This window comes from Histoplasma capsulatum, genomic scaffold (assembly GCF_000149585.1).
Source record: "Histoplasma capsulatum NAm1 scaffold_1 genomic scaffold, whole genome shotgun sequence".
NCBI classification, from domain to species: Eukaryota; Fungi; Ascomycota; class Eurotiomycetes; order Onygenales; family Ajellomycetaceae; genus Histoplasma; species Histoplasma mississippiense.
This window is the reverse complement of record NW_001813982.1, coordinates 1261232-1288785: the sequence shown is the minus strand read 5'-3', so window position 1 is coordinate 1288785 and position 27554 is coordinate 1261232. Positions and strand designations below refer to the sequence as shown.

The window sequence follows — 27554 nt, the reverse complement described above, 5'->3', positions numbered from 1 at the left end:
CAATAATAGCCGTACAATTGGGGTTCGATACCGCAGCGTTCGATGCATGTCTCTGGTCAGATGTCCAAGGTCGCGAAATATAAGATTGAATGTTCAAATACCTACAACTTTGATGAAAAAGGTTTCTTATTAGGTCTTCTACAAGCTGTCAAGTGAATTGTCTCGATTGAATCCCTCCAATCCAAACGCAATAAGGGTGTATCTCAAGATGGAAGTAGAGAATTCATCTCACTACTTGCAGCCATCTGCGCGGATGGAACAGCTCTACCACCTGCTCTTATATATAAAGGAGAATCACGCGATATGCAAGACACCTGGTTGGAGGATTTTGATGATGAAAAGGATAAAGCATACTTTGCTGCCTCTGAGAACGGGTGGAGTAATGATGAATATGGGCTTATTTGGCTGCAGCAAGTGTTCAATCCTCTTACAAAAGCAAAAGCAGGCCGCAGCTGGCGATTACTTATATTGGATGGTCATTCTTCTCATATCAACATGAAATTCATCAACTACGCGGATCAAAATCGAATACTACTGGCAGTTCTTCCTCCTCACTCCACCCACCGTTTACAACCGCTGGATCTGGCGATATTTGGACCTTTGGCAAAAGCTTATTCAAATGAGCTAAATGAGAATATACAGACTGGATTGGGCCTCATTCGCACTACAAAAAGAGATTTCGATTATTTAAAAAGGCGTGGGAAACTGCCGTTACACCTTCTAATATTGAGATTGCATTTGCTGCTGCTGGCATCTCACCTTTCAACCCTGAACGCGTGCTTGCAAAGATTGTACGGCCCAAGACTCCGCCAGAGCTTCTAGGACTCAAGACTCCTACATCTATTGGCGGAATGAGGAATCTGATGAAGGAGATAAATCAACAACAACATCGAGTTTCTCTTGACATCCGCCGGGCACTACATGCCTCTGAAAAATTCGCTCTTGACAGAGAACTTCTTCTAATAGAAAATCGAAATCTCCAGCAAGCCCTCAATCGCGAGAGAAAGCGACGTAAACGTGGAAAGGCAATGGGATTGCTAGATTCATCAAATCCCTGTCAGGCTCAATTCTTTTCTCCAACCCAGGTCAGAGCCGCCCGCGAGCAAGCCGCTGCGGCAGAAGCTCTCAAAATTGATTCCCAAGCTCGTCGGCAGGAGGCACAACTACAACGTACAATTCTTCGTGAAAAAAAAAATGCAGAAGCTGCCAAACGGAAGAATGAACGTCAAAAGGCTCGTGAGGAGGCCGCCAGGCAGCGTGAGAAAGCCAAAGAGGCCGCAGCAGTCAAACGCCAGATTGAAAAGGAGCAGTGAGATCTAAAGAAAACTCAGCTGCAAAAAGAGAAGGAAGAACGTGCTGCTATACGGCTTCAAACGCGATTGAAAAAGCAAGTTGAGCAGATCTCTTCAAAGCAGCAACCTGCGCGAGCTTCAACAACGCCAATACGGTCAAAAAAGCAAAACCCACCTTCCAAATCGGGAAATCAGAGTCTGATTGAGATTTTTACTGCAGATTCTGCAGATTCAGCATCAAGTGCAGCTGCTGCTGCCTCTGCTGGCTCCAACGCTGCCGGACAGCGAGTTTCACGTTCTGGGCGAATTATCAAACCCAGCAGGTATTAACTACATTAACTATTTATATTTTTATAGTGTATTTTGTATGTACTTTTAATGGTTAATATATAATTTTAATATCTAATTGCGTTGTTGAGATATCGTAGATTTTAATCATCTTGTTGAATTGTAAATGAGCGATCGTTAGGTGGGAGCGGTCGTTAGGTGGGTGATCACGTTAACTGAAGAGGCCCACGTTTCATACTTGTTGCTGAGCGGTGACTCATCCAAAAGCACTGGACCTGTCAAGCATTTGTATCGAATGACAACCAATAGCTCCTCCACAAGATGTACGTGCTTGACACAGCCTCGTTAAAATCGCAACCGCAGTGGAGCCATATGGTCGAGTCCATCGGGGTAGAATCAAAATTTCTGGAATATCGAAATTGAGCAAAACAAATCAAACTATTCCCTGCTCTCTTCTCTCTTAAGGCTCAACCTTTTCCCGCAAAACCTAGAATTTTGAAGGGGAACAAAGCAAACTCGAAGATCGAAACACAACATCTCATGGATTTTACTGACGTTGATCCCTCTGAAATAACATTTAGGCGAAAGCTTTTCAGCTCAGAATTCTCAGAAATATTCCTTGTTCATATTCGCAACAAGATATGTATAATGAAAGTGGTCTGTGTACCTGGGGCGTTTCAAAACATCAGTTCATTCTAACATTTGGGACAGCATCATGACAACGGGCCAGTCCAGCCCGCACCTCCTGAGCGCGAAACAAACATTCACATCTGCGAATCGACTGCCTACAGACGACTAATGAAGCACGGCCTTTGCGACCGCGGAATCGTGCCTCGGTTCTATGGGACAATGGAACGGATGGACTTATCACACTATCAACCTCACCTGAAGATGTTTCTTAACGACAAGAATCCTCCTAGCGCCATCCTCTTGGAGTACATTCCAAAAATGGAGATGATCTATCCGCACAATTTTACAAAGGAGCGGGGAGAGGCTTTGATCCGTGGCATCCGAGAGATTCACAGAGCGTTGGTTCTGCATTGCGACGCCAAACCGAGGAACATGATGATTGTCAGGAATGACCCAGAAAGAGTGGTCTGGTTAGACTTCGACAGAGCTCAGACCTATCACGTAGATAGCCTTACCGAGAGACAACGAGGATTTATTGAGGATGAAGAGCTAATGGTGTCTCAACTCGCAGATTCACTCGTGAGTGATCTACTATTTACAGCAACTTAGGTCATAGTCAAACACTAACCAGGACCATAACTTTCTTCTTACAGGAAGCTGATCATGCACGAGGCGAGATTGCTGAGACTTATCTCTACTACTGCACCTAGCCAATTTCTCTGCATTGGAATAAGAATGCATCTGCGGAGATGGCGATGATCGATGGAAATATTGGTAGATCGTTGAAGGGGCCATAATTTTTAAAGTCCAAACCATGAACAGGTCTGAGTGCTAAGGAGCCGTCAAGGCAATCGTTGGCCCTCATTAATCCTTTTTTAACTCCGCTTGCCATCGCCCACTTGGACCGTTGACAAATTCTCTGACTTGAGTTGCTTTATTATAATACAGCTCTTGCAGATAGCCGACCGATAATGCCTTTTCAGCAAATGTATAAACCTCTTAGTCAGGAAGAGGTGGGCTACATCCGGAAGAGGCTGGAAGAATATACGAGGCGGCATATCCATAAATTAGATGGCTTTGACTGTGCAGTAATCCTCGCGGATGCCAGGACCCTATTTTCGTATATTGCGCTCCTGGAGTCGACGATCAAAACCCATCAGGTACAGTTGCAATCCAAACCTAAATTGAAGTTCGTTAACCGACACAGTGATATTAGACCGAGCCACAATCCAAGAGAACCATGCAACCCGCTTGGGCTGCAGGCCAGGAAAACTGAAGCGGCGGCGACGACATTAGGAACGCGCATGTAGAGAGATTGCTATGGCGAGGAGTACATAGAAGAGCAGCCATCTGGTTATGGGAAAAGAGAAGTGCATCCAAATGCTCTTTAGTATCACCACTCATCGAAATCGGGGTGCAAATTTGCGCTTTTTTATGTAGACTTCTGGTGAATTTGTTAAAATACTAGGAACTTATAATTTTCTCTTTCGGAATCTTCAGGTTTCACTTTCTTTCTTAACCAGGCTGCGCAAGAAGTCCAGATGAACAACTTTTGCCCCCCTTGTGACTCCTACGCAATGGGTCAACAATTTTCCGGTTAGCCTATTTTTTGGGATTGCTTACCTCAGCATACTCACCTCTTCCTCGATATTTTCGAGTGCATTTTTAGACTTTTTCCCTGGGAAAAGGCCTCACAAAGCAGTTCGCTCGGACTCCCCTACCCAGCCTTTTGTAAATTTTAGGGCCTCCAGATAGATTAGAAATAATTCTGTTTCTTCATCTTTAGAGTTAGTAGCATAACATGGTAAATAGAAGTTAATGGCACAGAGTAATACAAAATTGGCCCTTTCTTTCGATCGCGGGGCGGAAAAAGCGGGCACCTTGCGGTCACTGACGCTCGTTGGAAATATCCAACGAGGCCCCTATGCCAAGAGGACGAATACCAAAGTTCAGCATAGTGCTTCCGGCTGCGGTTTATATATTTTTCCTTGCTTCGGGGACCCACCACAGCTCACACAGCCTTTGCTGGAGTTCCTCATTTTCTTTGGCTGTGTAATGTACACACCCTCCTTTCTCTCTCTGCTCCTTGGTCTCGTCTGCTCTTGTAGTCTCCCGCTTTTCACATCTGCCTCACATAGTACTTTGTGGACCTTTACTTTTTGTAACTTGGGTGGCTGTCTGGTCCTTTTTGTCCTGGTTTTTCTTGCGAAGGGCATTTTGTGTTTCCATACAGCACAGGTTTTCTGTTGATTACATTTCAGGTGAGTCAACAATTTTTCATGGATCAACAAGGAATACACTTAGACGCCTTCGCACGCATTCGAAACAATTGGAGACTTACCGCCCTGATCGCTAGAAGCAGTCCCAGCACAGCAGTAGTAGAAGTTGTTCTAACACAGAAGTAGAGCACAGAAAAAGACTGCCACAGCACAATTTCTGCTCCAGCACAATTCCTACATTTGCCCTAAGAACTTTTCTAAATTTACAGACCTAGAACGATATCTTTGCACTGGGTCTTACATACTTTTAAGTTTTGTGAGAATAAACAGAATCGCGCTGGCGTTATTCTCAGCAGGTCTTCCCATATTGAACCGGCTGCGCCGCTTCTTAGCGGCTAACGCTGAGTCCCCGTTTGGGCTTTCGATTACGGACTAGCGCTATGCATCTCATCGTACTCCGTACCTGGTTAACGATCAATACGACACCTCCACATCCAACAAGCTGCAAGGCTTAGCCGTTTCTTGGCGTATGGAAGCGCATGTTTCAATTTTTGCATTCCTGCAATTTCGATTTCTACATTTGTGTACTTCCATCCTTTCATTCAGATTAACGAATTCCATTTTCTGCACGGTGTGATTTCGAATAGGACACTTTCGTATTCTCTTTTAGTATAAATGATCGGATCGCGTGGCCGAGTGGAAAATTGAGTCAAAATGGTGAGGGCCACGGTTTCGGATTGCAAATCATGGCCATGTATTCGGATCGCGTGGCCGAGTTCAATCGCGAATCAAAATGGCGTGCCACAGTTTCAGATCGCAGATCGTGGCCCAAGAATGCAAGCGCCGCAGCAAACCAACTAGTCAAATCCGACAGAAGTACACCTTGAAAAAGCGACTCTTGTCTTAATGAAGCACAACACTCACTCATAGCTATAAATTGAGACCTCTCCCCTATCAAGTGATAATAATCAAGTCTCAGATCATGGACTGAGCACAGTAGCCTCGTGCAGATGCGTTACCGACGGAAAGGCACGCTGCAGCGTATGCTACGTAGCTATTTCGATGACTGTCACTGCAAAGGCGTCTACCTCCTCATCCATGAAGACAATCGGTACTTTACAATTAATTTTAACAAGTCTGATGCTTCGAACAGCCACTTTCCACCACCAGACAAAGATATAGTGAGTGACATGTCTGGTACAACCCTGGAAAAAAACGTAGCTCTTACAGAAACAGGAGAAACATTATCCCCCCCCTTCCCGAACAACGAGTGAGAACTACATGAAATATCAGAAGTCTAGAGCGGGGAAGAAGGGAAAGCAAGTGACACTTGAGCAGATTTGAGATAATGAAAGATTTTGTTTGTTGTAAATTACAATGAATTCGAAACCATCACTAAGCTCTTTTTGAAACGTAAATCTACTCTAAGCTTTATTGGCTGCTTTCGCAAGTCTGTGTCATGATGCAGCCGCCGAATCTACAATCTATCCACATATAAATTCAAACACACTCAATGCTATGGTGCTTGCTGAACCCTAAAATTCCAAGAATCGATAAGATTTCAAGTTGGTCTTTCCACCTCAAGGACTGTCATTATCTGTGGCCGTTAAAAAATATGACAACCCCCATGGCATCTTTTCTGTGGCTTTTTCACTCAGCATGGCGCCATCCCCTGATGGGTGTTGGCTCCTTACGGGCTTTTAATTTCGTGGCCTTCTCTACTGAGGTTATGGCGTCCCTCAGGGATTTTACTCCGGTGGCTAATAGTTCAAAAATGTGGCATTCCCAAGGGGCTTTACTTCCCGAGGGGACCTGACACCACATGGGATTTCACTTTTTGTTGCTCTTTCACTCAGAATTCTGGCACTCCCCAAGGGGCTCACTTCCCCAAGAATGCCAACTCCGCATGGGACTCACCTCCTCAAGGAGCTCACTTCCTCAGGGATGCTGACACCGCATGGGACTTCAGTTTTTGTTGTCTTTTCACTCAGAATTCTGGCACTCCTCAGGGATGTCGGCGCCGCATGGGGTTCCGTTTTATTGCCGTTATGTACTGTTGAAGCAAGTGATAGTAGTGTGTTCATTTTTGTTGTTATTCTATTCAGCAGAGGTGGGATCCCCAATATATATATATACATACAGACGTACAAGTTTCAGATCTCTTACACGTGTTTCAACCACCGTGATACTCAACATGTACAAGTTCGTGACACTCCCTAAGGGTTCGCCTTCATCAGCATTCTTGCAAATTCCCTAACTTCCCGTAGGGAACTATAGTTTTGGGGGTGGGGCACCACTTCACTGACTCCCGGGGGGAAACCATATTAGGGTGTTCCCGGCAGATGGGCAAGACGTGGAGCAACCCACTGCTTCAGTCCTGGATCGAGATCGAGGGGAGAAGAGCATCCCATCATCTCACCTGACCCACGCCCAGGCGAGGAGCGCCACGTCCGAGTCCACCGATCAGAGCAAATTATTAGTGTCCGGCCGTTAGGAAGGCGATGCGTTAGGGGAGACGCTAGATCATCAAGAATACATTATTTTGCCCCTTTCTCAGGTGATTCTGAAGCTGGTGTATAAGCGAGAAGGGGATGAGATGTACCAGATAGTAGGACGGATAGCGGAATAATTGAACGTCGCCGAGGTCACGTGGATTACGTCAGCGCTGATGCAGGGAGATGGCTCAACCTTTCCATTTCTAGTTAGTTAGCTGCTTAGATTTGTTTTGTACCAATAGTTGACCCAGTCAAAACCCCCTAATTGACGTCTCACAAACGGTCTCTTTAAAAATATATTTCCCTCCCAGGGGGGGGAGAAGGCACTAACTCTCCTTAAAAAGCTCGTACAAGTAGTGTTTGGAAGGGGCAAGCAATACCTCAAAACTAGAACAAAACCACAACCAAGATGATGTTTCTAACGCTGACTAAAAAAAATGGGAGAAAACAGCTCTACCTAATCCTAATAGCTCTTGAGAATACCGGTGATAGAACTACGACACTTTGGACAGTCATCGCCAATGGCAGCACGAAGGCATCTTGTGCAAAACCGATGTCCACACGGCAGAAGGGTCCTCCACTCCGATGGGATACTATAGCAGATCTCACATTCAAATCGATGCTTCAACTCCCGGAGTTTAGTCTCAAGCTTGGCCATCTCTGCATGCAGGTGCTGCACTTCTTCTTCTAGCTTCCTTCTCTTTGCACGCTCAGTCTCGAAAATAGTATGGATTTCCTGGTTCGCCCTTTCCTATCTCGATATTAGCGAGGAAGAAGCCCCATCAAGTCCCACAAAGAAGGGTCTTACCAAAATCATGTCGAGGTTGGATATTTTTTGTTTTTTCAGTGGCCGCTCCATTTCGGACTCCAGAGAATCAGAGGTCGCCAAATCATCAGATTCATCATAGGCCGGATAGCTGTAGTCTGTGCGTGGTCTCTTCCTTTGCGACCTTCGCGTCCTTCGCGCCAGGGGCTGTTCGTCCGTTTTTTCATCTGAAATGATGATCACAGTGCGAAGATTATCGGCTGATGCCATAGCTGAGAGATGGAAAGATGGCCGTGTCGCGGATCAGCAAAGTGGAATGACAAAGGGCTCTAGAGAGAGGAAACGGGTTCTGTTATGTCCACTCAGTCATCTTTGGGTACGCAAGGGCTTCGCAGCGGGTTTCGGTCGACGGTGTAGGATGGGAGGTGGAAAAGGAATTGAAAGAGAGATGGATCCGAGGCGGGAAGGAGCCCATATATATATACCCAGGGCGGGGAAAGTGATAACGAGAGTTCGGGCAGTGCAGCCTCCTGCTGGGAGTTTTCGTTGGCGTCAACACCCCCTTAAAACTGTATCTGCACCCGAGGGCTGAAGTCCAATCAGGCCAGAGGCACAGTGGCAGAAGAAGGTTGACAAAAGGCCAGGGACTACATCATGCGGTCAGTAGCACAATGACCAAGGGAAGGGGTACTATGGCCAGTGCTTAAGAACATGTGCAGTAGAGCCGGTGACCTAGATCACCATGCTGGAGGCAGGGTCCAGTAGGCCTGACGGGTCCATGGATCGCGGTCCATGGACCTGGTAGGCCCAGAGGCGGCCAACTTGTGGCCATGCTGGCCTGTGGACGGCAGAGGCCATTGAACCGATTTCTGCGACCAAGGACCCACGGCCCAAATGAATATGTTTTCCTCTCGACAATTCTATAAAATTTTGAATGATGACCCTGCCCTTCAGTTCTAACTTTCACCACCCTCTATTCTTACTGACAGAGTAATCATCTCATTTCAATGCTGTACTCAGAATACTTCTGTGCTTTTACTCCTCAGTATAAAAAACACAGCGATATTGAGTGGGGAACAATAACAGAAAGCGCTGCAGTGCGCTACAGGTTATACATGTTCAAGAACGTTGCTGACACCGTGATGTCAATCTGGATATCTGAAGGCTGGTACTGCATGAATTCTGCATCGCCCTTGACTTGATACACCCGGCCTGTCCACGGGCGACGAACAACGACCAATGGAGCGGTTCACCAGGAGCTTGTGGCTGCTGAGCAAGGGCGACACGGAGAGAGGGCTGTTCAGTGCCTTCTGGCAATTCGCCTGAAAGAAAAACCTCAGTCCATTCCTGCACGCCTCTTTTTCTCGTAAACTGTCTCCCGTTGACAATGCAGAACTCCGAGACGCCGATCCGCCTGATCGGAGTGAACATTAGATCCACTGATTCAAGATATTCAACAACCCCCAACGCCTCTCGAGACCGATTCACAATTGCGATCTCGCATCTACGAGCGATATATTCGCTATGGCGGTAGCCGTTACAGAGACCAGTTGCTTGATATGCTTCCGCACTCCAGCTCCTCAGTTTTCACCCACGCCGACATTGCCCCGCGAAATATCATGGTGGATGAAAATTACCAAATTGCCGGGCTGCTCGACGGGGAAATTAAATAAAAAATTAAATTATAAAAGTTAAAACTATTTGAAATTTTATTAAAAATAGAATCTATAAATTATAAACTTCAATTATTTATTACTTCTTTAAACGTTCAAACGGTGAGCAGAAGGCCGGATGTCGACTAGCTCGATGGCTGCTTTACGCCGGCCATTGTCCAATAATGCCACGCTCCACGCACGGCGGACGCCCCTCCTGCGCGCTGCAAGCTCAATCCCACGCCCCACGATCAGGCACGGAAAATGGATCCCTCGCCCGCTCTGGGATATGGGCGCTTGCATCCTCCTCCTTCAACCATGTTGAGACCGCCGGCCAGATATGGCCCTCTCGGGGCCGACTATAAAGTCATGGCTCCCTTCTCTCCAGCGGATGATCTGGTCACCCTCACAATTCCAGCGTCACTTGTCGTCGAATCTTCTCAGCCCATCAACCCCTCGCCGTTCCCCAAGCTATCAAGTCGCGCTTGCCCACTCTTATAACCACCACAACCAACGAGCTTTCTGTTCGTTCAACGATCCATCGCTGAGCCCTCCATCCCTCTCCCTTCCAGTTTCCTCCTCTGGTCCTGTGCGGGACGAAGAATGGCTCGTGGACACCGCGTACCATCACCCGTCGACAGCGACAGCGAGGAAGACCCGATGGACGATGGTGATGGTGATGATGATGATGATGATGATAGCGATGGTACGGCCTCCGATTTCAGCGGAGAGACCGGCCTGACGGACCCGGCTGATTACGGGGAAGACGGCAAGAATGACGCCAGCGATCTGGCTGGTCTGCTGGCGGGCGACGAGCACCTTCCAGAGTACTATATGGATATGATGACCGACCCAGACGGATCCTTACTCCAATACGATGAATACGCGCCCAACTCTCGGAAGCTGCTCGACCGCATCGAGCAGGAATGGTTCAAGTGAGTGTCTGGATCCCCCCCTCCCCCTCTCCTGGCCGCATTTTCTTTCTAGTTTCTCAAATGCTATGCAGATTCTGCGCCTGCGTCAAGCGGGACCCCAAGGAGATGTATCAGCGGATGGACGTAAAGATGCTATACACTTTCTTCCGCTGGGTGCTGAACCAACGTCGCGGCAAGGGTGGGAGACGACGCCAGGGGCTCAAATACCAGAGCTCCCTGGAGACGTACTGGAAGATCTTCCGTCTGGTCTACGAGAGGGAGATGCAGGAGAAGATCGACCGGGAGATATCGCTGAGGGTGATCAAAAATGTATGCAACTGCCCCTTCCCGTATCACCCTCGGCACCTGGACAGATCCCGTCCGGTGGCTGAATCGTTTCACGGTACTGACCCGGGGCCTACTTGTGTTCAAGGTGATCCCAAAACTGGCGCGGCTGTACCATCTCAAGAAGGGGCGGCGGAAGAAGTCGGTCATCTATCTGGACGACCTCGTCAAGGTCGTCGAGACGACCGTCGCCACCACCAAGAAGAAGTTCGGTCACGGCCGGCAGCGGATCCTGCTCTGCCTGTTCTTCCAGCTGGCCGGGTTCTCGGCCAATCGACCGCAGGAGTTGCTGAATCTGTGCTACCGGCACATCAAGATCACCCTCCTGAAGGACCCCGATGGCGGGCCCAATAACATCCTGATCGAGTTTACCATTGAATTCGCCAAAACATTCCTTGGAGAGAAGGAGGAGTACGTGACGCGTCCGCTCCGACCCGTTCTGGCGCACCGTGACTGACCGCATGCCTGTGAATCTAGGACCACATTTATAGTCCCGGAGATCATCTTCGACCCGTCCCTGGTCCTCAGCCCCCACGTCACCCTTCTTGGGCTCCTGTTCGCCGATCGCGCATTCGCCCCTCTCGACGGCGAGAGGGTTCTCACTTCGGCACGACAACTCGTCGACCTGAAGATACCGAAAGATACCTACCAGCTCGAGCTCCACTTGGACCCGGCCGTGAACGATGTCCCGGTGTTCCGGAAGTCTGAGCGGACACTGGAAGCGATCGAGATATCGGCCATTGACGCGCTGACGTACGGCACCATCAAACCCTGGATCAGGCGGATCGGGGAGATATCTGCGTTCCGCGACATCGTTCGGCCGTACAGCCTGCGGTATGGTGCCGGCAAGGCGCTAGATAACAGCGGTAAGTCCCGATCGGGGAGGAGACCCTGGCTTCCGATCACCGGTCACTCATCATCTTCTATTGTGCAGGGCACGTCAGCGAAGCGGTTCGCAGTCTGATCTTCCAGCACTCAGACCCCCGTACGTTCCTCAAATACTATCTCCACAGGAAGGTGGACAAGGACGTTCGCGCCATCGTCCAGGGTCTGGACCCGCAGGAACACATCATGCGCGCGGCGTGCCGGATGCTCCGCTCCGTCAATCCGCGCCGGCCGCAGGAACTGACCGCGGGCCAGTCGAGGTCGGTCAACCAGCAGCCCCACATCCAGGAACTCATCCGGAAACGCGATCTGCTCAGCAGACGCCTTGGGCGACCCCTCAAGAAGCACAAGGGGACCGTCAAGTACGAGCTCCACAAGAAGATCAGCTGTGAGCTGGCAGGCGCACGCCAGCGGGCGAGAGACAAACTCCTACGTGATGTACAGGAAAAATTTGACTTCGAGGAGCCCCTGCGCGAGATCAAGCGACAGCTGTCCGGGATCGAGGTCTCAAAGACATTCGGTGAGTCTCGGAGCACCAATGAGAAAGTCCCGCCCCCGCAGCGACGAATGATCTCGGCGCTTCTCTCGCTGCCCTGCGAGACGCTGCGGGACGAGATGCTCCGACGCACCGAGGGGATCGACGCGGTTGCGGCATACTGCCTCTTCGAGGAGGGGGATACTTGCCGACTCCCGCATGACAAGAGACCTACCGCCCTGGCGCTTCGGAGGGTCAGGGTGGAGGTGCACATTCCTCCGCCTCCCAGCCAGAGGGAGATCGCAGCGGGGGCCGTGATGAAGGACCATCGGCCACTCTACTGCTTCATCTGTCTGGATAAATTCTCCACCCACGGTGGGGTGACCAAGCACCTCGGACGTAAACACCTCCAGCGCATCCAGCCTGGAGATACGATCAGATGCCCGCGCTGTGATGTGGTCCTCGAGAGCAAGATGGAACTTCAGAGCCACGCCTACCATATCCACAGCACGGTTAGCCCGGACGACCCGTATCCATTTAGGCGCTCTCTCTTGCATCTACAAATGCATTACCGCTTAGAACACATCCATCACCCCAATTTCCCCCTGTATGTTTACAATCTCTGCTTCCACTGTGCCAGGAGCATATACACATAGAAATACCAATCAAACGAACCATATCCCGTCATTATTTCTGGCCCCACGGCCAACCTCCTGCAGCTGCGTGAACCAAAACTTGCTGAATCAAAGAACAACACGGGCAGCAGCATGCTCCACACCAATGACTGATGCACCATCCCTCAATGTTGAACTTATTCCCTATCTTTGTGCACCCTAACGCCTGAATCCCTGACAGCTGCAAAGAGAAGACAGAACCAATGACAACACTAAAGGCTAAAGAAGAGAACTGCTTGTCCCTTCATATTTAGTGAAGAGTGGATATCAGCCATAATTAAAAAAAATGATCTGTAATAAAAATTTATAATTACAGAATCATAACTTTAAGATTTTGTGTGACAAGGAACTGGTATGTTCCACAAATACAGCTGATGGCTTTTATCACGACGGCTGGGACAGTCTATGAATAAAAAATATATATATACTTTACCACGTACTTCATAGTATACTTGTACTTCATCACGTACGGGTACGAACAGCACATGTGACATCGAAGAAGAGCTGTAGAAGCGCGGCTTCCGCAACCTAGAAAAGAACGAGAAAATATAGCTTCTCTCTTTGCTTTTTCCCATCTGGGCAGCTAAGGGCGGTACATACTGTACCTACGCCACCAGTCAGGACACGAACACACGCTCTCAGCTACAGTATGACTTGAGTCGGGCAAGCTGATTCCCTCCTTAGCTCAACTGGTCATGCCATTTTGAGAGCCTCATATAACCGATTGCTGTACTGTCTGACTCAGTTCACTGATGTGATGCCGGCATCCGCGTTGCCCCTCATCCGAGCGGCTATCGCAGCCTTGCGGTTGGTGAGGAGAGGCTGTGAGGCTGTGAGCGCAACTCCCTCTTCACCTTTGCTTACCCTCCGCCTCCAAGCCTTCTTATCAATTTAATTGAGATAGCATAATCTGGTTCAATCTCTACCTGAACCCTTTTCATCCAACCTACAGCGAAATGCCACCGAGAAGCCGCGATGACTTTGCGATCGCGATCATCTGCGCCCTCCCACTCGAGGCGGAAGCGGTTGAAGCCCTGTTCGATGACACCTATGATCGGCTGGGGAAACACTACGGCAAACAACGAGGCGACGCGAATGCATACATCAACGGACGGATTGGCCGGCATGATGTAGTCCTTTGCTACCTGCCGGGGATGGGAAAAGGCAATGCAGCAGGTGTTGCCTCCAGCCTGCGAGTCAGCTACAGTAGAATTGAGCTTGCGTTGGTTGTTGGTATCTGCGGAGGAGCCCCGCCGCCACCCAAGTACCAAGAGATCTTCCTTGGTGATGTGGTCATCAGTGATTCAGTGATCGAATATGACTTCGGCCGACGATACCCTGGTGGTTTTCAGCGGAAGACTGGTGTCAAGGACACACTAGGCAGGCCAAGTCGAGAGATTAGGGCTCTTCTAAATAGCCTTCGTGCGGAGAATGGTCGCAGGGAATTTCAGGCCCAGACGCAACACTATCTTCACTCCCTTCAACAAACAGGGACCAAGTGGCGTCATCCCGGGGTTAATGACATTCTTTTCAAGGCCCACTATCTCCATAAGCATTATAGTGATGCTTCGCCTGTTATGTGCTCCTGTCTTGGAGATGATGCACCAGATCAAATCTGCAAGGACGCACTAGGGAAGGACTGCAACGTGCTTCATTGCGACCAAGGTCAGTGGATCCGATGTCGAGAGGTCTTGGACGCCATCCAGACCTCTATATATATTGGTCCTGTTGCCTCTGCCGACATGGTGATGAAATGTGGACAGCATCGGGATGAGATTGTCCAAAGAGAGAAGGTCATTGGGTTTGAGATGGAGGGGGCAGGGGTATGGGACAATGTTCCATGTATTATCATCAAGGGTGTGTGTGACTATGCCGACAGTCACAAAAACAAGTTGTGGCAGGCATATGCAGCCGCGACCGGAGCGTCGGCGGCAAAGGCATTCTTGGAGTACTGGATGCCGACCAACCATAAAGGTTAGTGCATTGTCGAGTAAGAGAATAGCGCTGTTAAGTGTCTTACATTATTAGTCGATGCAAGCAAAAACCGCCACATGATGATCCCCTTTGCGAAAAATCCGCATTTCGTGGGCCGCCAGGAGGAAACTCAGAAATTAGAGGATCTAATTACTGTGCCAGACGGACCAAGAAAGCTTGCTATTACCGGATTAGGCGGTGTGGGGAAGACTCAAATCGCTCTGGAGCTAGCGTACCGCATGCGAGACCGAGAACCTGAATGTTCGATCTTCTGGATCCCGTGCACCAGCTACGAGGCTGTTGAACAGGCTTTTATGACTATTGCACAAGTGGTGGGGCTCCATGATGTAGAGCCGGTAGAAGTGAAAGAGCATCTGAAGACTTACTTCGATCAAACAGACAAGAAGTGGATCCTGATCTTTGACAATGCAGATGACATGGATATGTGGATCAAGGGCAACCCACCAGCACCACCACTCAAGAATATCATCCCTCGAAGTGAGAATGGCCATGTACTCTTCACGTCCCGCAACCGAAAGCTCACAACAAAGCTGGCATCGCCCAATATTGTCTCCGTTCCTGATGTCGACCAAACAACCGCCAAGAAGATATTGGAAGAACTACTAATCCAGAAGTGTTTGCTCCGCGATGACTGTATGACGAACACACTTCTTGAACGGCTTGCATTTCTTCCTCTAGCAATCAGCCAAGCAGCAGCTTACATTAATCAAAACGACATTTCCTTGGCAACATATATATCCTTGCTAGGTGAGGAGGAGGGGAGCATAATAGAACTGCTCGGAGAGGAGTTTGAGGATGATGGACGCTACGAAGAGATCCAGAATCCAATAGCCACAACCTGGCTGGTCTCCTTTTTGCAGATTCAGCAGGTAGATGAAATCGCCAGCGACTTTTTATCATTCATGGCCTGTATTAGTCCACGGGAGATACCCGAATCTATCCTTCCGCCCACAACGTCAGCAAAAAGAAGAGTGGAAGCATTGGGTCTTCTTAAAGCATACTCCTTCATCAGCGCACAGGTTAATGAGAGTATTCTTAGTCTCCACCGGCTAGTGCACCTGGCTACTCGAAATTGGTTAAGGAAAAACAAAACATTTGAGAGTTGTGTAAAGACAGCTGCGGAGCGGTTAAATGAGATTTTCCCTGATGACAGCCATGACAACCGACACACATGGAGGGAGTTTCTACCTCATGTACTGAACTTGGCAGACAGCGCAGAATTCCAGGCTCAGCAAGGTTACTTTCATGATTTCCTGGAAAGAATAGGAAGATGTCTGCAGAGTGATGGAAGATATACTGAGGCGGAAACTTTGTTCCGAAATGTCCTGGAAATCCGAGAAAGAGCTTGGGGACTGGAGCAGCGTAATACTCTCAGCAGTGTCAGCAACCTTGGTTCAGTACTTGCACGGCAGGGCAAGTATGAGGAAGCCGAGGCCATGCACCGGCGGGATTTGATAGGGTCTGAGAAGGTCCTTGGTCCTGAGCATCCTGATACTCTCGCCAGTGTCAGCAACCTTGGTTCAGTACTTGCACGGCAGGGCAAGTATGAGGAAGCCGAGGCCATGCACCGGCGGGATTTGATAGGGTCTGAGAAGGTCCTTGGTCCTGAGCATCCTGATACTCTCGCCAGTGTCAGCAACCTTGGTTCAGTACTTGCACGGCAGGGCAAGTATGAGGAAGCCGAGGCCATGCACCGGCGGGATTTGATAGGGTCTGAGAAGGTCCTTGGTCCTGAGCATCCTGATACTCTCGCCAGTGTCAGCAACCTTGGTTCAGTACTTGATGACCAGGGCAAGTATGAGGAGGCCAAGGCCATGCACCAACGGGCACTTCAAGGTCGTGAAAAGGTCCTTGGTCCTGAGCATCCTAATACTCTCATCAGTGTCAGCCACCTTGGTTCAGTACTTGATGACCAGGGCAAGTATGAGGAAGCCGAGGCCATGCACCAACGGGCACTTCAAGGTCATGAAAAGGTCCTTGGTCCTGAGCATCCTAATACTCTTAGCAGTGTCAGCAACCTTGGTTCAGTACTTGCACGGCAGGGCAAGTATGAGGAAGCCGAGGCCATGCACCGGCGGGATTTGATAGGGTCTGAGAAGGTCCTTGGTCCTGAGCATCCTGATACTCTCGCCAGTGTCAGCAACCTTGGTTCAGTACTTGATGACCAGGGCAAGTATGAGGAGGCCAAGGCCATGCACCAACGGGCACTTCAAGGTCGTGAAAAGGTCCTTGGTCCTGAGCATCCTGATACTCTCGCCAGTGTCAGCAACCTTGGTTCAGTGCTTGCACGGCAGGGCAAGTATGAGGAGGCCGAGGCCATGCACCAACGGGCACTTCAAGGTCGTGAAAAGGTCCTTGGTCCTGAGCATCCTAATACTCTCATCAGTGTCAGCCACCTTGGTTCAGTACTTGATGACCAGGGCAAGTATGAGGAGGCCGAGGCCATGCACCAACGGGCACTTCAAGGTCGTGAAAAGGTCCTTGGTCCTGAGCATCCTGGTACTCTCACTAGCATGCACCACCTTGCCTTTACTCTCAAACAACTTGGAAAATTCTCAAATGCCTTAAGCCTTCTGAAGAAATGTGCAGACCTCCGCAACCAAGTATTAGGGTCCCATCATCCCCACGCGATATTCTCAAGCAATGCCTTTCGTGCTTGGGAAACAGCACCACACCAGTCCACAGCAACTCAGCAACCATGTGCCTTGTCAGATAATCCGCCCCCTAACTCAAATCCAGGCCACGCTTCTGGCGATGATCATATCCCCTCAGCTTCAAAACTTGTTGGCCGGAAACGCCGAGTCTTCATGGATTTCTTTCGCAGACAATGATGTGCGGGCTGATCTCATTTTCTGTCTTATTCCAACCGCGACTCATGATCCAGCATCTGACCCAATTCGTTGCCGTAGCGAATATTGATTCTACGCTCTTTAATCCTCGCCCTTCGGTGTAATAAACCAAACTTGTTTATTTCCGGTCACCAACTTCTACACAATACTCATACAAAGCCAAACGAAATATTAGGCAGAATTGGGTAGGGATGAATTTCATTCGATCCACCCACCGCGCGACCCACGCAATCCCGTACTCCCCCAAATTGTGTATGCTCTTCGATGACGGATCGCTACTCTAAATTAAATGTCAAATAGAGGTTATCGGCTTCTATACTGATAGGATAGATTATAATCAGCCAGCACTACTCTAATCCCAGAAGCTCATCTTTCCTCATTGCTCTTGCAGACTGCACAGGGGGGATGGATATCATAGATGATGCACAAAGAGGAGACCTTTCTATGCTTTCAAGTTGTATCACTGCTTGGCTGCATGACGTCACTTATTGGTAATTTCTTGCTGATCACCTTGAGCGAGCAACAATTTCCAGATCATTTATTTGGTGAACAATAACATTTATTTTTTGGAAAGTAATAGAGTGCGCGATCTGCTGCAAAGCTGAGAGGAGCAGGTTTAGCGAATACGTTGAAACAGTGGTCCCATGACTTCGTCAGCCAGTTCTGCTGACCGTCGATTAGGCACCAATGCGTGATGCGGAGCATGGTCCCCAGCTGGCTGTGACCTCGACTGGCGTGCATATTAATTGGTGGTGGGGGGAAATTGGGGAGAAAATCCTCTTGCAAATGAGTGTAAGTCACGTGGTTATAAACGGGGCATATAGATAATATCAGATAAATATTCCTGCGCTCCCCAATCTTAAAATCCAACTTTTGAATCTCTCCACTGAAGTGGAACTTTCAGCGGTATTGTCTTTGGTTGTATTCATAGTGTCTTTTCTCAAACCTCTTTTTTTCTAAATCATTTTATGGTATATTCTTCATTAAATAGGTTTGAAAATTTTTGAAAATTGGCAAGCTTAAAACGACTGCAAGCGTAAAAAAGATAGAAAGAAACAGGGTCATGAAAAAATACCTGCAAGCTTAAATTAACTATTAAAAAAGCAAAAAAAGATCTGCAAGTCAAAAGGATCTGCCAGTCAATTCTCTAAAAGTTAATTCTAAGAATTTATTGTGGCAGGGGTACTCTCAGTTGCATGATGGCTAGAAATATTAGGGTGAATGCATGCTTTCTAAACAAGTAATTTAGTGACGCTTGCATTTGCTAATATAGAATTGGAATGGCTTCATTTTTCAGTGGGGCTGATTAACGTTCAAAACCATCGGCCCTGAACACCCCTGCTACCCGGACATAGTTCAAGAACTACAATAGCCCAGTTTCAAAACACGATGGATCGCTACCATGTCCACAGCACGGTTAGCCCAGACGACCCGTAGCCATTCAGGCTCTCTCTCGCATCTACGCAAACATAACCGCTTAAAACACATCCATCACCCCAATTTCCTCCTGTAGGTTTACGATCTCTGCTTCCACTGTGCCAGGAGCATATACACATAGAAATACCAATCAAATGAACCGTATCCCGTCATTATTTCCGGCCCTTAACTATTTTAATACTTTTGCTACAAAGTGGCTATAGTCTAAATCGCACCAGCAGGCCCCGAATTTCATCTGACAAGTTGAGAGGACCGCAACATAGCCTCTGTGACAGAGCTGTTCTGCAGCCAATAAATAAACACAGATTAGTAGAGTAAAACCTGCAGGAATAAGAAATGTGAAAGAGCAGATATGTCAGAATGATATGGCCTGCTCTCCGTCGTCTGGCAGACACACTAACCCAAACAGGCATTGTCCTGCTGAATAAACCTTCCGTTTTCGTCGTAATTTACAACGAATGGAGAACATGACCTTATTAGCGCACGTGACCCGGCGCTACCTATATATATAGCATTACCAGGTAGCAGCTACCAGACCAACTTTCCGTCACATCAGAATACTCTGGAATGGTACACTGCTCAATCAGCAAGCCATCCCTACTAACTTGATCTTCATCACCTCTACCCATATTCTTCGTCCACTGGAGTCGGAAGCGAGACGGCCCTTGTTGAATGTGCTGATATTCCCAAAATACCCCTCGCTCGATAAAATGGTCGAGAAAGCCGTCCGTCCCAAGCGCCAGAGATCTGAGTCTCCGGCAAGTGCCATAAGGGCCACTGACAGCGAATATTGGAAAAGGCGGCTAGCAGAGCATAACGCAGAGCAAGAGCGGCGTTCTCTCATGACCCCGAAAGAAATCGCCGCAGAGAATGGATTGCAATTACGACGCGAGCTCGCGGCTCAACCGGAGCTGACATTTATCCTGCAGCCAACACCTCCAGGTCACATGGCTCGCGCGCAATGCCGTGCACGAGCTTGCTCCTTTGCAGAGAGAGTCATCAAGGATGACTATCGGGTTATTCTTACCGCAGGAGAGCGCGAATACTTCCATGTGTCCTGCCTCGAGAATATGCTGGACCTTTCTTCTCTCGTTCCTTCGCGCTTCAAATTAGACACGGGTACCTATAAATGGAACGATGGTTGGCCTTGGACATGGGGATTGATGCCGAGACTGTGGTTCGAGCACCGTGGTTGTGTCAAACTTAAAAGGATTGCTGGATATATCAAGGCGCGTCGAAATTACGACGAAGACAACGGTTATTTCAGCACGGAATGGCTTAACTGGCAATTTCACCACAAGGAAAAATGCAACCGTGATGACAGTTCTTGTGAATGCCCTCCGCCGCCGGAACCGCCGGTGGAACCGAAACTCGAGAGCCATGTTACAGAGGAAAGTGAAAGGTGTTCCCTTACGAAGCTGCTACGGCATCGGTATGTGGAAAGGCTGGCGCCAGGCATCATGGTCAACATATGAAACTTTGTTTATTGGAACATTGATTACCGCCGAACATGTCTTGCTGTTTTATCTCACTAGTACATTACTCAGTCAACCTACACAATACTTACACTGGCTGTCGCGGTCCCAACTAGTTGGTCCTCTTTAATACCCATGCGAGAACTCGGGCATTGTAGAGATATTTTGGCAAGAACTCAGGGCAGCCAGCATATGTTTTCTGGGCGAGCAGTCAAGCCATCATAGCATTGCCGTTGAGGCCGTGGACGGCGATAATGCTTGTCTTGCTTCTGTCGAAAGTTACTTTGAGCGATCGGTCAATTCTTTTCTTTTGCATCCTCAGGCCACGACTCTACAATCCAAAATCATGGCCCCCACCATTTTGACCCCTCAACGCAACCCCGGGTGTACCATCGCGTACTTGTTTCTCCTAGAGTCGCATTGTGATAGCGGGATCTCAAAGATACCATTCGGCAGTGTCAGGGAGCATAGACAGAATGGAGTGCTCGTTACTAGTGTAGATCGTCTTGATCGGATGTTGACATGATTTTACCGCGAAGTTGCAATCCGGGATCACGTCCCGTCTTCGGTATAGGATCAGGCCGATTCGTCTTGCCGGTTCACGTCTTGCTTGAATGCGTTAACTGGAGCCCATAATCCGCAGATACGCGCCGGCCTTGAACCATGTTGAGAACAATGAATGTGTGCTGCCGTAGACGTAAAACCATTCTAAGAGGTACATATGAAATGTTTGGCCATAGAAGATTTTAGAAATCCATGTAAATTTAGATTATGCTAAGACACAATGTGCAATCGATGGCGAGGAAATACACTTATGACGGCCGGCCTCGTTACAGAGCAGATTTTTACCGCCAATGTCTGCCACACATTTTCTGTGGCCATAAGCCGACGTTTACTCATGGTGACTGTCAACGCAAAAATATTATGATTCGGAGCGACCCCCAGCGGACAACTGCCAGTAATCGGGCCCTGGAGCTTGTCATTCTTGACTGGGAGAAGTCTGGTTGGTATCCAAGTTACTGGGAGTACTGTCTAGCTGTTTGTGCATTACGTTGGGACGATGACTGGGGCCTCTGGATTGAGAAAATGCTAGATCCGTTTATAGCTGAAGTGTCCTGGCTGCAAATGCTTCGCCTAGAATTGTGGTCCTAGGACAGTTACGTTTTCAAATGGCTCCCAGAAGTTGACTCCTCGAGAGTACGATGGGGCTTCAGAGCTACGCCTACCATATCCACAGCACGGTCACCCCAGATGGGTGTAGCCCATTTAGGTCTCTCGCTCATCTACAAACCCACCCGCGGCTCCATTCTCTCCTGGTTCCCGCTGCCCTGGCCCTAAGCCTTACATTCTATGAGCAGCCATGCTGCGAACCCTAACATTACGCCCCGTTGAAGGCCAGGCATGCCCTCATGCCGGTAAGTCATCGTCTGCCTCGTCTCGAAGATAGCACAAGATGAGAAATCCTTCAGCCGGATCCTAAATCCAACGACCTTTGTGTCCACGGGCCAGCGGGCATACGGATGGGATGCAATGGTTATCTCCATGGTTTCAATAAGGACACTTCCAACTTTTTTTGACTTTTCCAGTTGCAACAGATCTCAGCATACTCGGCTTCAATCCAGGGCTACCAATCCCAATCAATCCTGTCATTAATTTATGTTTATTTTTTTTATTTATCCTTTTTCTTTTCTTCTTTTTTCAGTTTTCAATTTTTTTTAACGATGTTAATTGTTTTCAACAGCCAAAACTTATTAAAACTACCCACGGAATCAAAAGCTACAAGTACTATAGAGAACAAGACAGATATCAAACCTTCCGAGGTAGTTGCTCCAAACCACCATGCTGGATCAGGTATCTGAAAAGGGTTGTTGCCGCTTGACGTTGTTGAGGAGTTAGCGAGAACGGTTGCGAGAACGGTTGCGAGAAGTCCAATACCTTTTCTAAAGATGACTGATGCCGATGCAAAGCCATGATTGATAAAATCGATAAAGAGATTGTGGTAGGCTCTGCGTGAAGAAAGCGGAATGGAAAACTGTTGGCTTCGTCCGTATTTGGTCGCGAATTGAGAGGCCGAGAATGACGTCTGCCGGGAACAATTTTTCCGCTCCGGTTCCTGCCCATTTGACCCACATCTGCCCCCATGGCAATCTACCCCACACCCACGATCCACAATCTCGAAAAGGGAAAGCCGTCGCTAGGACTTCATCGAACCCTCTCGTGTCATTCGTGTCACGCGTGAACGAAAAGGCCATCGCCATTGGGTATATATGTGCCCGACGGTGAAACTAAATTGGTGGGACGCAGAAGCACAAGTGCAGGAGTACACTTTTGGACGGAAAGGGGCAACGGTATTTGGACAAGATTCGTGGCCTATTCATAAAAACAGGTCGGGGCTCCATCGTAAAATGATTTGGCCTATCCACATTCCGTTATTCTCAATTCGACCCCGACTGCGGACGAGCAGAAGACGTACACTTTTGGATGGAAGGGGCCACGGTATTCGGGCAATATTCGTGGCCTATTAGTTACTGCATAAAGCATCTATGACAGGTGGTGACTCCACTATAAAACGGCTTACCCCATAGATGATGTTGGGTTTTCGATGATATCACACGGTCGATAGAGTTAGATCTTCCCTACACATCAAAATCTCCTCAAACAAAGATTGCATGAGGACTCCTAAATAAACAATGAACTTGTCTAAATTATCCGGATGGGCATTACGGCTTTGAGTATGTGGTTTCAAGGAGGCATTGATGCCCCGGTCTGGCGGAGTTCCTAAATACATCTATAAATGTACGTGTTGAAGGAGTGTGACCCAAAAAGTGCGAGCCGAAAGGGAATCAGCTGAAGAGAAGGCCAAGCCGAAAAAAGGGGGCGCCAGACGGAGCGCCAAAGAACCCAGCGAGGCTTGGCTTGGCTTCGACTCAGCAATCAACATGTAGACCTCCAACTCCCCCGCCTCTTTCCACCACCCATGATTTCGATATTAGACGCGAAGTTGGCCATAAAAATCTCTACCTAGTAGCTCTTGATAACACCAGTGATAACCTGACGACACATTCCGCAGGTTGCGCCAATGGGGGGGAGGCATTCTGGGCAATACCGATGTCCACACAGAAGGGTCCTCCACCCTGATGGGATGGTATAACAGATCTGACATTGACATTGATGCTTCAGCTCACGGACTTCAGTCTCGAGTCTGTCGACCAGCCCATTCTTCCTAGTGATTTCTGCACGCAGGTGCTGCACTTCTTCTTCCAGCGCTTCTCTCTTCGCATGCTCCGCCTCGAAAATGTTATGAATTCCCTGGTTCGCGGTTTCCTATCTCAATATCAGCAAAGGAAAAGGCCCCACCATGAGCCATACGAGGAAGAGTCTTACCAAAACCGCGTCCAAGTTGGGAATTTTACGTTTTTTCGGTGGCTGCCTCATTTCGGAGGGCGCTGGGTCATCAAATAGAGCCTCATACACCGGATAGCTGTAGTCTGTGCGGGGTCTCTTTCTTCGCAGCTTTCGTGCCGGGGGCTGGTGTTCATCCATCTCCGCATCTGAACTGATGATGATGGTGCTACGAAGCCCGTCGCGGGGACTATCAGCTGACGCCATGATTGAAGGATGGTTGTGCCCCGGAAATGCGGCTCACTAGGAACGGCTCGTGCTGCAAGGAGGCTGTGGGTAGAAAAAAAAAGAACCCTGAAGAGCTCCAGTGGGGGGGAAATAGGTTCTTTGGTTTCGCTCGGTTGTCTTCGAGTCGACAAGGGCCTCTGGGCGGGTTTCACTCTCGCGGCGGTGTAGGATGGGAAGTGGGAAAGGAATTGAAAGAAAGATGGATCCAAGGGGGGAGGGAGGCCCTCTATATACACCAGGAAATGGGGGGCCGTCACGGGGTGCTCGTCTCGGGTTGCTCTCTCCAGGCATTGAAGCACGGCGCAGCAGCCAACAATACCCGAGGACGAAGTCTGAAAATAGAACTCATGCAGCAACGGCATCCCTTCCACGGCTGTCGCATGCGAATCACCGTGGGGGGGGGAGGGGGACAAGAGGGTGGGTATCATTCGGCTGTGGCTGCGTACAGTTGGCCCCCGAGGAGAAAGATAAGGGTGCGGTCAGGCGAGGCCACCCTCACCTGCCTACCAAGGGCCGTTGATGAACGGCTTGGAGAGGCAGGCCGCCTTTTATGGTCGATCATGATATCACTTTCATGTACATGGATGAGCATTACGTCTCACCCTCCGGGGCTACAGATGCTACTATGACACCAGCGGGTTCGGCTGTACGCATTCCCCTCTCTTGTTTCCGAAGCGTAGATACCCGCTGGCGCAGCGCCGATTCCGTCCTTGCTGGAAAACACCTCTCCACCTCCGGCCAGGGTCGGCGCTCCTCCACCATGTTCAGGAGCCGTGCGTCCTCCTCGGGGAGCCATCGCCACAGCTTGTCTCTGTGACCCTTTCTCCCCTCACCGCGCTCACGCTGAGTTTCTCCGACCTTGTGAGGAGCGGAGCGACCGGCTGACCGCACACTCCCGTCTCCCCACATTGCCGGCGCTGAGTCGGGCATGCAACTCGCCAAAGCACCTTCAAACAGCCAAGAAAGGAACTGCAGACGCTCGTCGAGCTGCAGCGACAGGAAATGGGAGCGAAGGGCTGTGGAAGGACCTTCCATAGACGATACAGAGGCAACGTGAAGCCGCTTTGCGGCCGGTTCTTCTGGCTGCTGTGGCCCTCGTTTGCGTCTCCTGGCCTGTGCGTCGCTGAGGAAGTCGTCGCTCGTGCTGTAGGAGCAAGGCACATCAACGTCGGTGCTGCAACGGGCGGGGTGAATCTGCCGATGATCCAGAACGTGAGTGTCATCGTCCGTTTGAGAATTTCTATTCCAGCTGTCAAGCCTCTCTCTGGATCCTTGGTGATGGTTGGGGGTGTCGCAGGACATAGACAGGGGAGGTTCAGGATACGGATAAGTGGCCTTTGGGCTTGCGAGATCATCACCTTGCTGGACAGGCTGGTGAAGGTCACTAATGTCCCAGGGCGCGTCGTCGGCAAGGATCGCTGGGTCAATGAGGATGTTGTTCTGGAGATCCGGGAGCCTGAAGAAAGCTTCTAAGCTACCATCTGAGCTGGTTATGCTCGGCGACGACGAATCAGCCCCTGTGGCGCCTCTCCCAAGGGGAGGCAGTTCGGTCGGCGTATCAGAGATATTATCTTGGACATCACGGGCAGGGGTGGGATGCGAATTCAGGGTGTGATGTGCCAGATCACAGAGAGACGATACGCCATGCCGGGAATTCTCCGAACTGGGTGGTGGTATGGACATCTCTCTTGGTTGAGAGGGGGAGTTCAACGGCGCACACGGCTGAGTATTACCGCTAATAGGCACGCAAACTTCGGCTGGCGGCTTCGAAGGAAGGCCATGCTTGGGGGGCAGCAGGGTGTTGGGGGAGACATCACAACGTGGGGCTGGGGGAGGGGGTTTTCTGGCTTCTGGGGTGCGAGAATTGGGGCATTTGCGCAGTGAGAATGACTTGGGGTGCCGCGGCGTCCACAGTTTGAAGTTGTTCGCATGAAACGCGAGGGCCATCTGGGTAGGAGATTGGGGATCTGAGAGGGGAGATTTTCTGAGTCAGAGGTGGATTGGGGGAGTGGGAAGGAGAGTGGGAATTGGGCCTGAGGGAAGAGCGTGTGAGGGCGAGAGAAACAGATCACCAAGTGCCAGCGATTTCGTAGGAGGCTCGGCCACCCTTTATAGTTGCTCTCATCGCAGAGGTTTCAGCTGCCTCACCATCTCCCACAGGGGAGGAAGCAACGGGCGAATCCCTCTGATCCCTGAATCTTCCCTGAGACTGCTGACGCGTCCGTCCTCATCTGAAAGCCACCTGGAGGTCGATAACCGGTGCCCTGCACCAATCGCATATGGCTATCGCCACTTTCAACCCTGACATGTCGAGCATGCAATCTGGACGAAACCCCGACTTGGTCGACCTGCAGGCGTACACCGATACCAAAAAAGAAGTGCGGCAATTTTGCTATTGGCTGGGGAAAGGGAATGAGGCAGTCTGCCTTGGTGGGTCAAAGGGCGATGCAACCCTCCATCACTCAGGGCTCAGCAAGCACTCCGGCTCCAGGAGGCTCGCCCACTGGTCTTCCCCGTGGCCTCAATCGATCGTCGCCTGTTGCTTTTCCGCACAGATCTCCACGGACGAAAGGCGCCCAAGACAACAAAGTACAGGAGAACAGATCGACCGGATAAAGCCCAACCATAAAAAAAAAAATTAAAATTAAAATAAAAATAAAAAAAATAAACCATTGGCAATCTGCGGTTCACAGTCGCCGATCGTACAATACAGCGAAGGCCATTGCCATTGCAACATGGCTGCAGATGTCCCAGCAGCCTAGACTCCAGATCAAGCGAAGTAACACCGCGAGGGGCGGCGTGGATGGTTCAGAAACCAATGAAGCAGCAGCCCGCGAGGTCATCGGGCATCCGTTCGGCGACTCCGCGGGCGCAGGAAGAAAAAGGGGCGAGGGCCGGGTAAGACGGCACCGGTTCCCTGCAGGGGGGGGAGGGGGCAGTGCATCCAGGCGCGAGCGAGCGAGCGAGAGAGAAAGAGAAAGAGGGAGAGGAAAGAAAGAGGAGGAGAGAGTGTGTGGTCGTTGCGAGGGCGCGGGACGGGTTTTTATAGATCGAGCGGCCGGCCGTTGAAGCGGCGTGAGAGGGCGCAAAAGCGGCGAGAGGGCGCGCCATCCCGAAGCGGCAACGGTGCTGCCGCAACGGGCCTAGCTCACTAAGCGGACTCATGACGACGGCGGCCTGCCGGCTGAAGCCTACTTTTGTGACTCTTATCCGATCCCCTCAAGACCCCCCGATGTACTTATATAATTATTGTGCATTTATTTGCGCCATTGTAACCACTCACGCAACTGAACTACAGATCTCTGACCTCTGGCGACTGTGATGGGCTGACCTTCCCAGTAGACCCAGAAGTGCGCTGCGTACTTCTCGAATCGGGGGGGCGCCCACGCGTTCTGCCGGCGCTTTGCCTGTGCTAAAGCCGAACCACGTACGCTGACATTCTGCCTCCCCTCTTCCTTCCTCGATCTTGAGTAGAACCTCAAATTCACCCTCGTTCGCCAGCCATGGCGGTAGTAATTTTAGTTTCCGCAACT

At 49.8% G+C, this 27554-nt stretch overlaps 4 protein-coding genes across 4 annotated transcripts; 3 read left to right on the top strand and 1 right to left on the bottom strand.

The window, feature by feature from the left end:
- Positions 1-303: 303 nt before the first annotated feature.
- HCAG_00380 (predicted protein) lies at positions 304-2920 on the top strand (the record flags this gene model as incomplete). Its single annotated transcript, XM_001543284.1, has 6 exons — positions 304-379; positions 643-1309; positions 1522-1615; positions 1762-1903; positions 2311-2789; positions 2864-2920. The coding sequence occupies 6 exons, from the start codon at positions 304-306 to the stop codon at positions 2918-2920; spliced, it is 1515 nt and encodes a 504-aa protein (XP_001543334.1).
- Positions 2921-9945: 7025 nt separating this feature from the next.
- Positions 9946-17461, top strand: HCAG_00379 (conserved hypothetical protein; the record flags this gene model as incomplete). The annotated part of the gene is made up of 10 exons (XM_001543283.1): positions 9946-10277; positions 10349-10586; positions 10690-11012; positions 11079-11467; positions 11536-12473; positions 12952-12987; positions 13188-13282; positions 13540-14609; positions 14664-15263; positions 15378-17461. The coding sequence occupies 10 exons, from the start codon at positions 9946-9948 to the stop codon at positions 17459-17461; spliced, it is 6105 nt and encodes a 2034-aa protein (XP_001543333.1).
- Positions 17462-19626: 2165 nt separating this feature from the next.
- HCAG_00378 (predicted protein) lies at positions 19627-20521 on the top strand (the record flags this gene model as incomplete). Its single annotated transcript, XM_001543282.1, has 2 exons — positions 19627-20348; positions 20452-20521. The coding sequence occupies 2 exons, from the start codon at positions 19627-19629 to the stop codon at positions 20519-20521; spliced, it is 792 nt and encodes a 263-aa protein (XP_001543332.1).
- A 4091-nt stretch (positions 20522-24612) lies between these two features.
- Positions 24613-25968, bottom strand: HCAG_00377 (predicted protein; the record flags this gene model as incomplete). The annotated part of the gene is made up of 1 exon (XM_001543281.1): positions 24613-25968. One exon carries the CDS (start codon positions 25966-25968, stop codon positions 24613-24615), a length of 1356 nt encoding a protein of 451 aa, XP_001543331.1.
- Positions 25969-27554: the final 1586 nt, after the last annotated feature.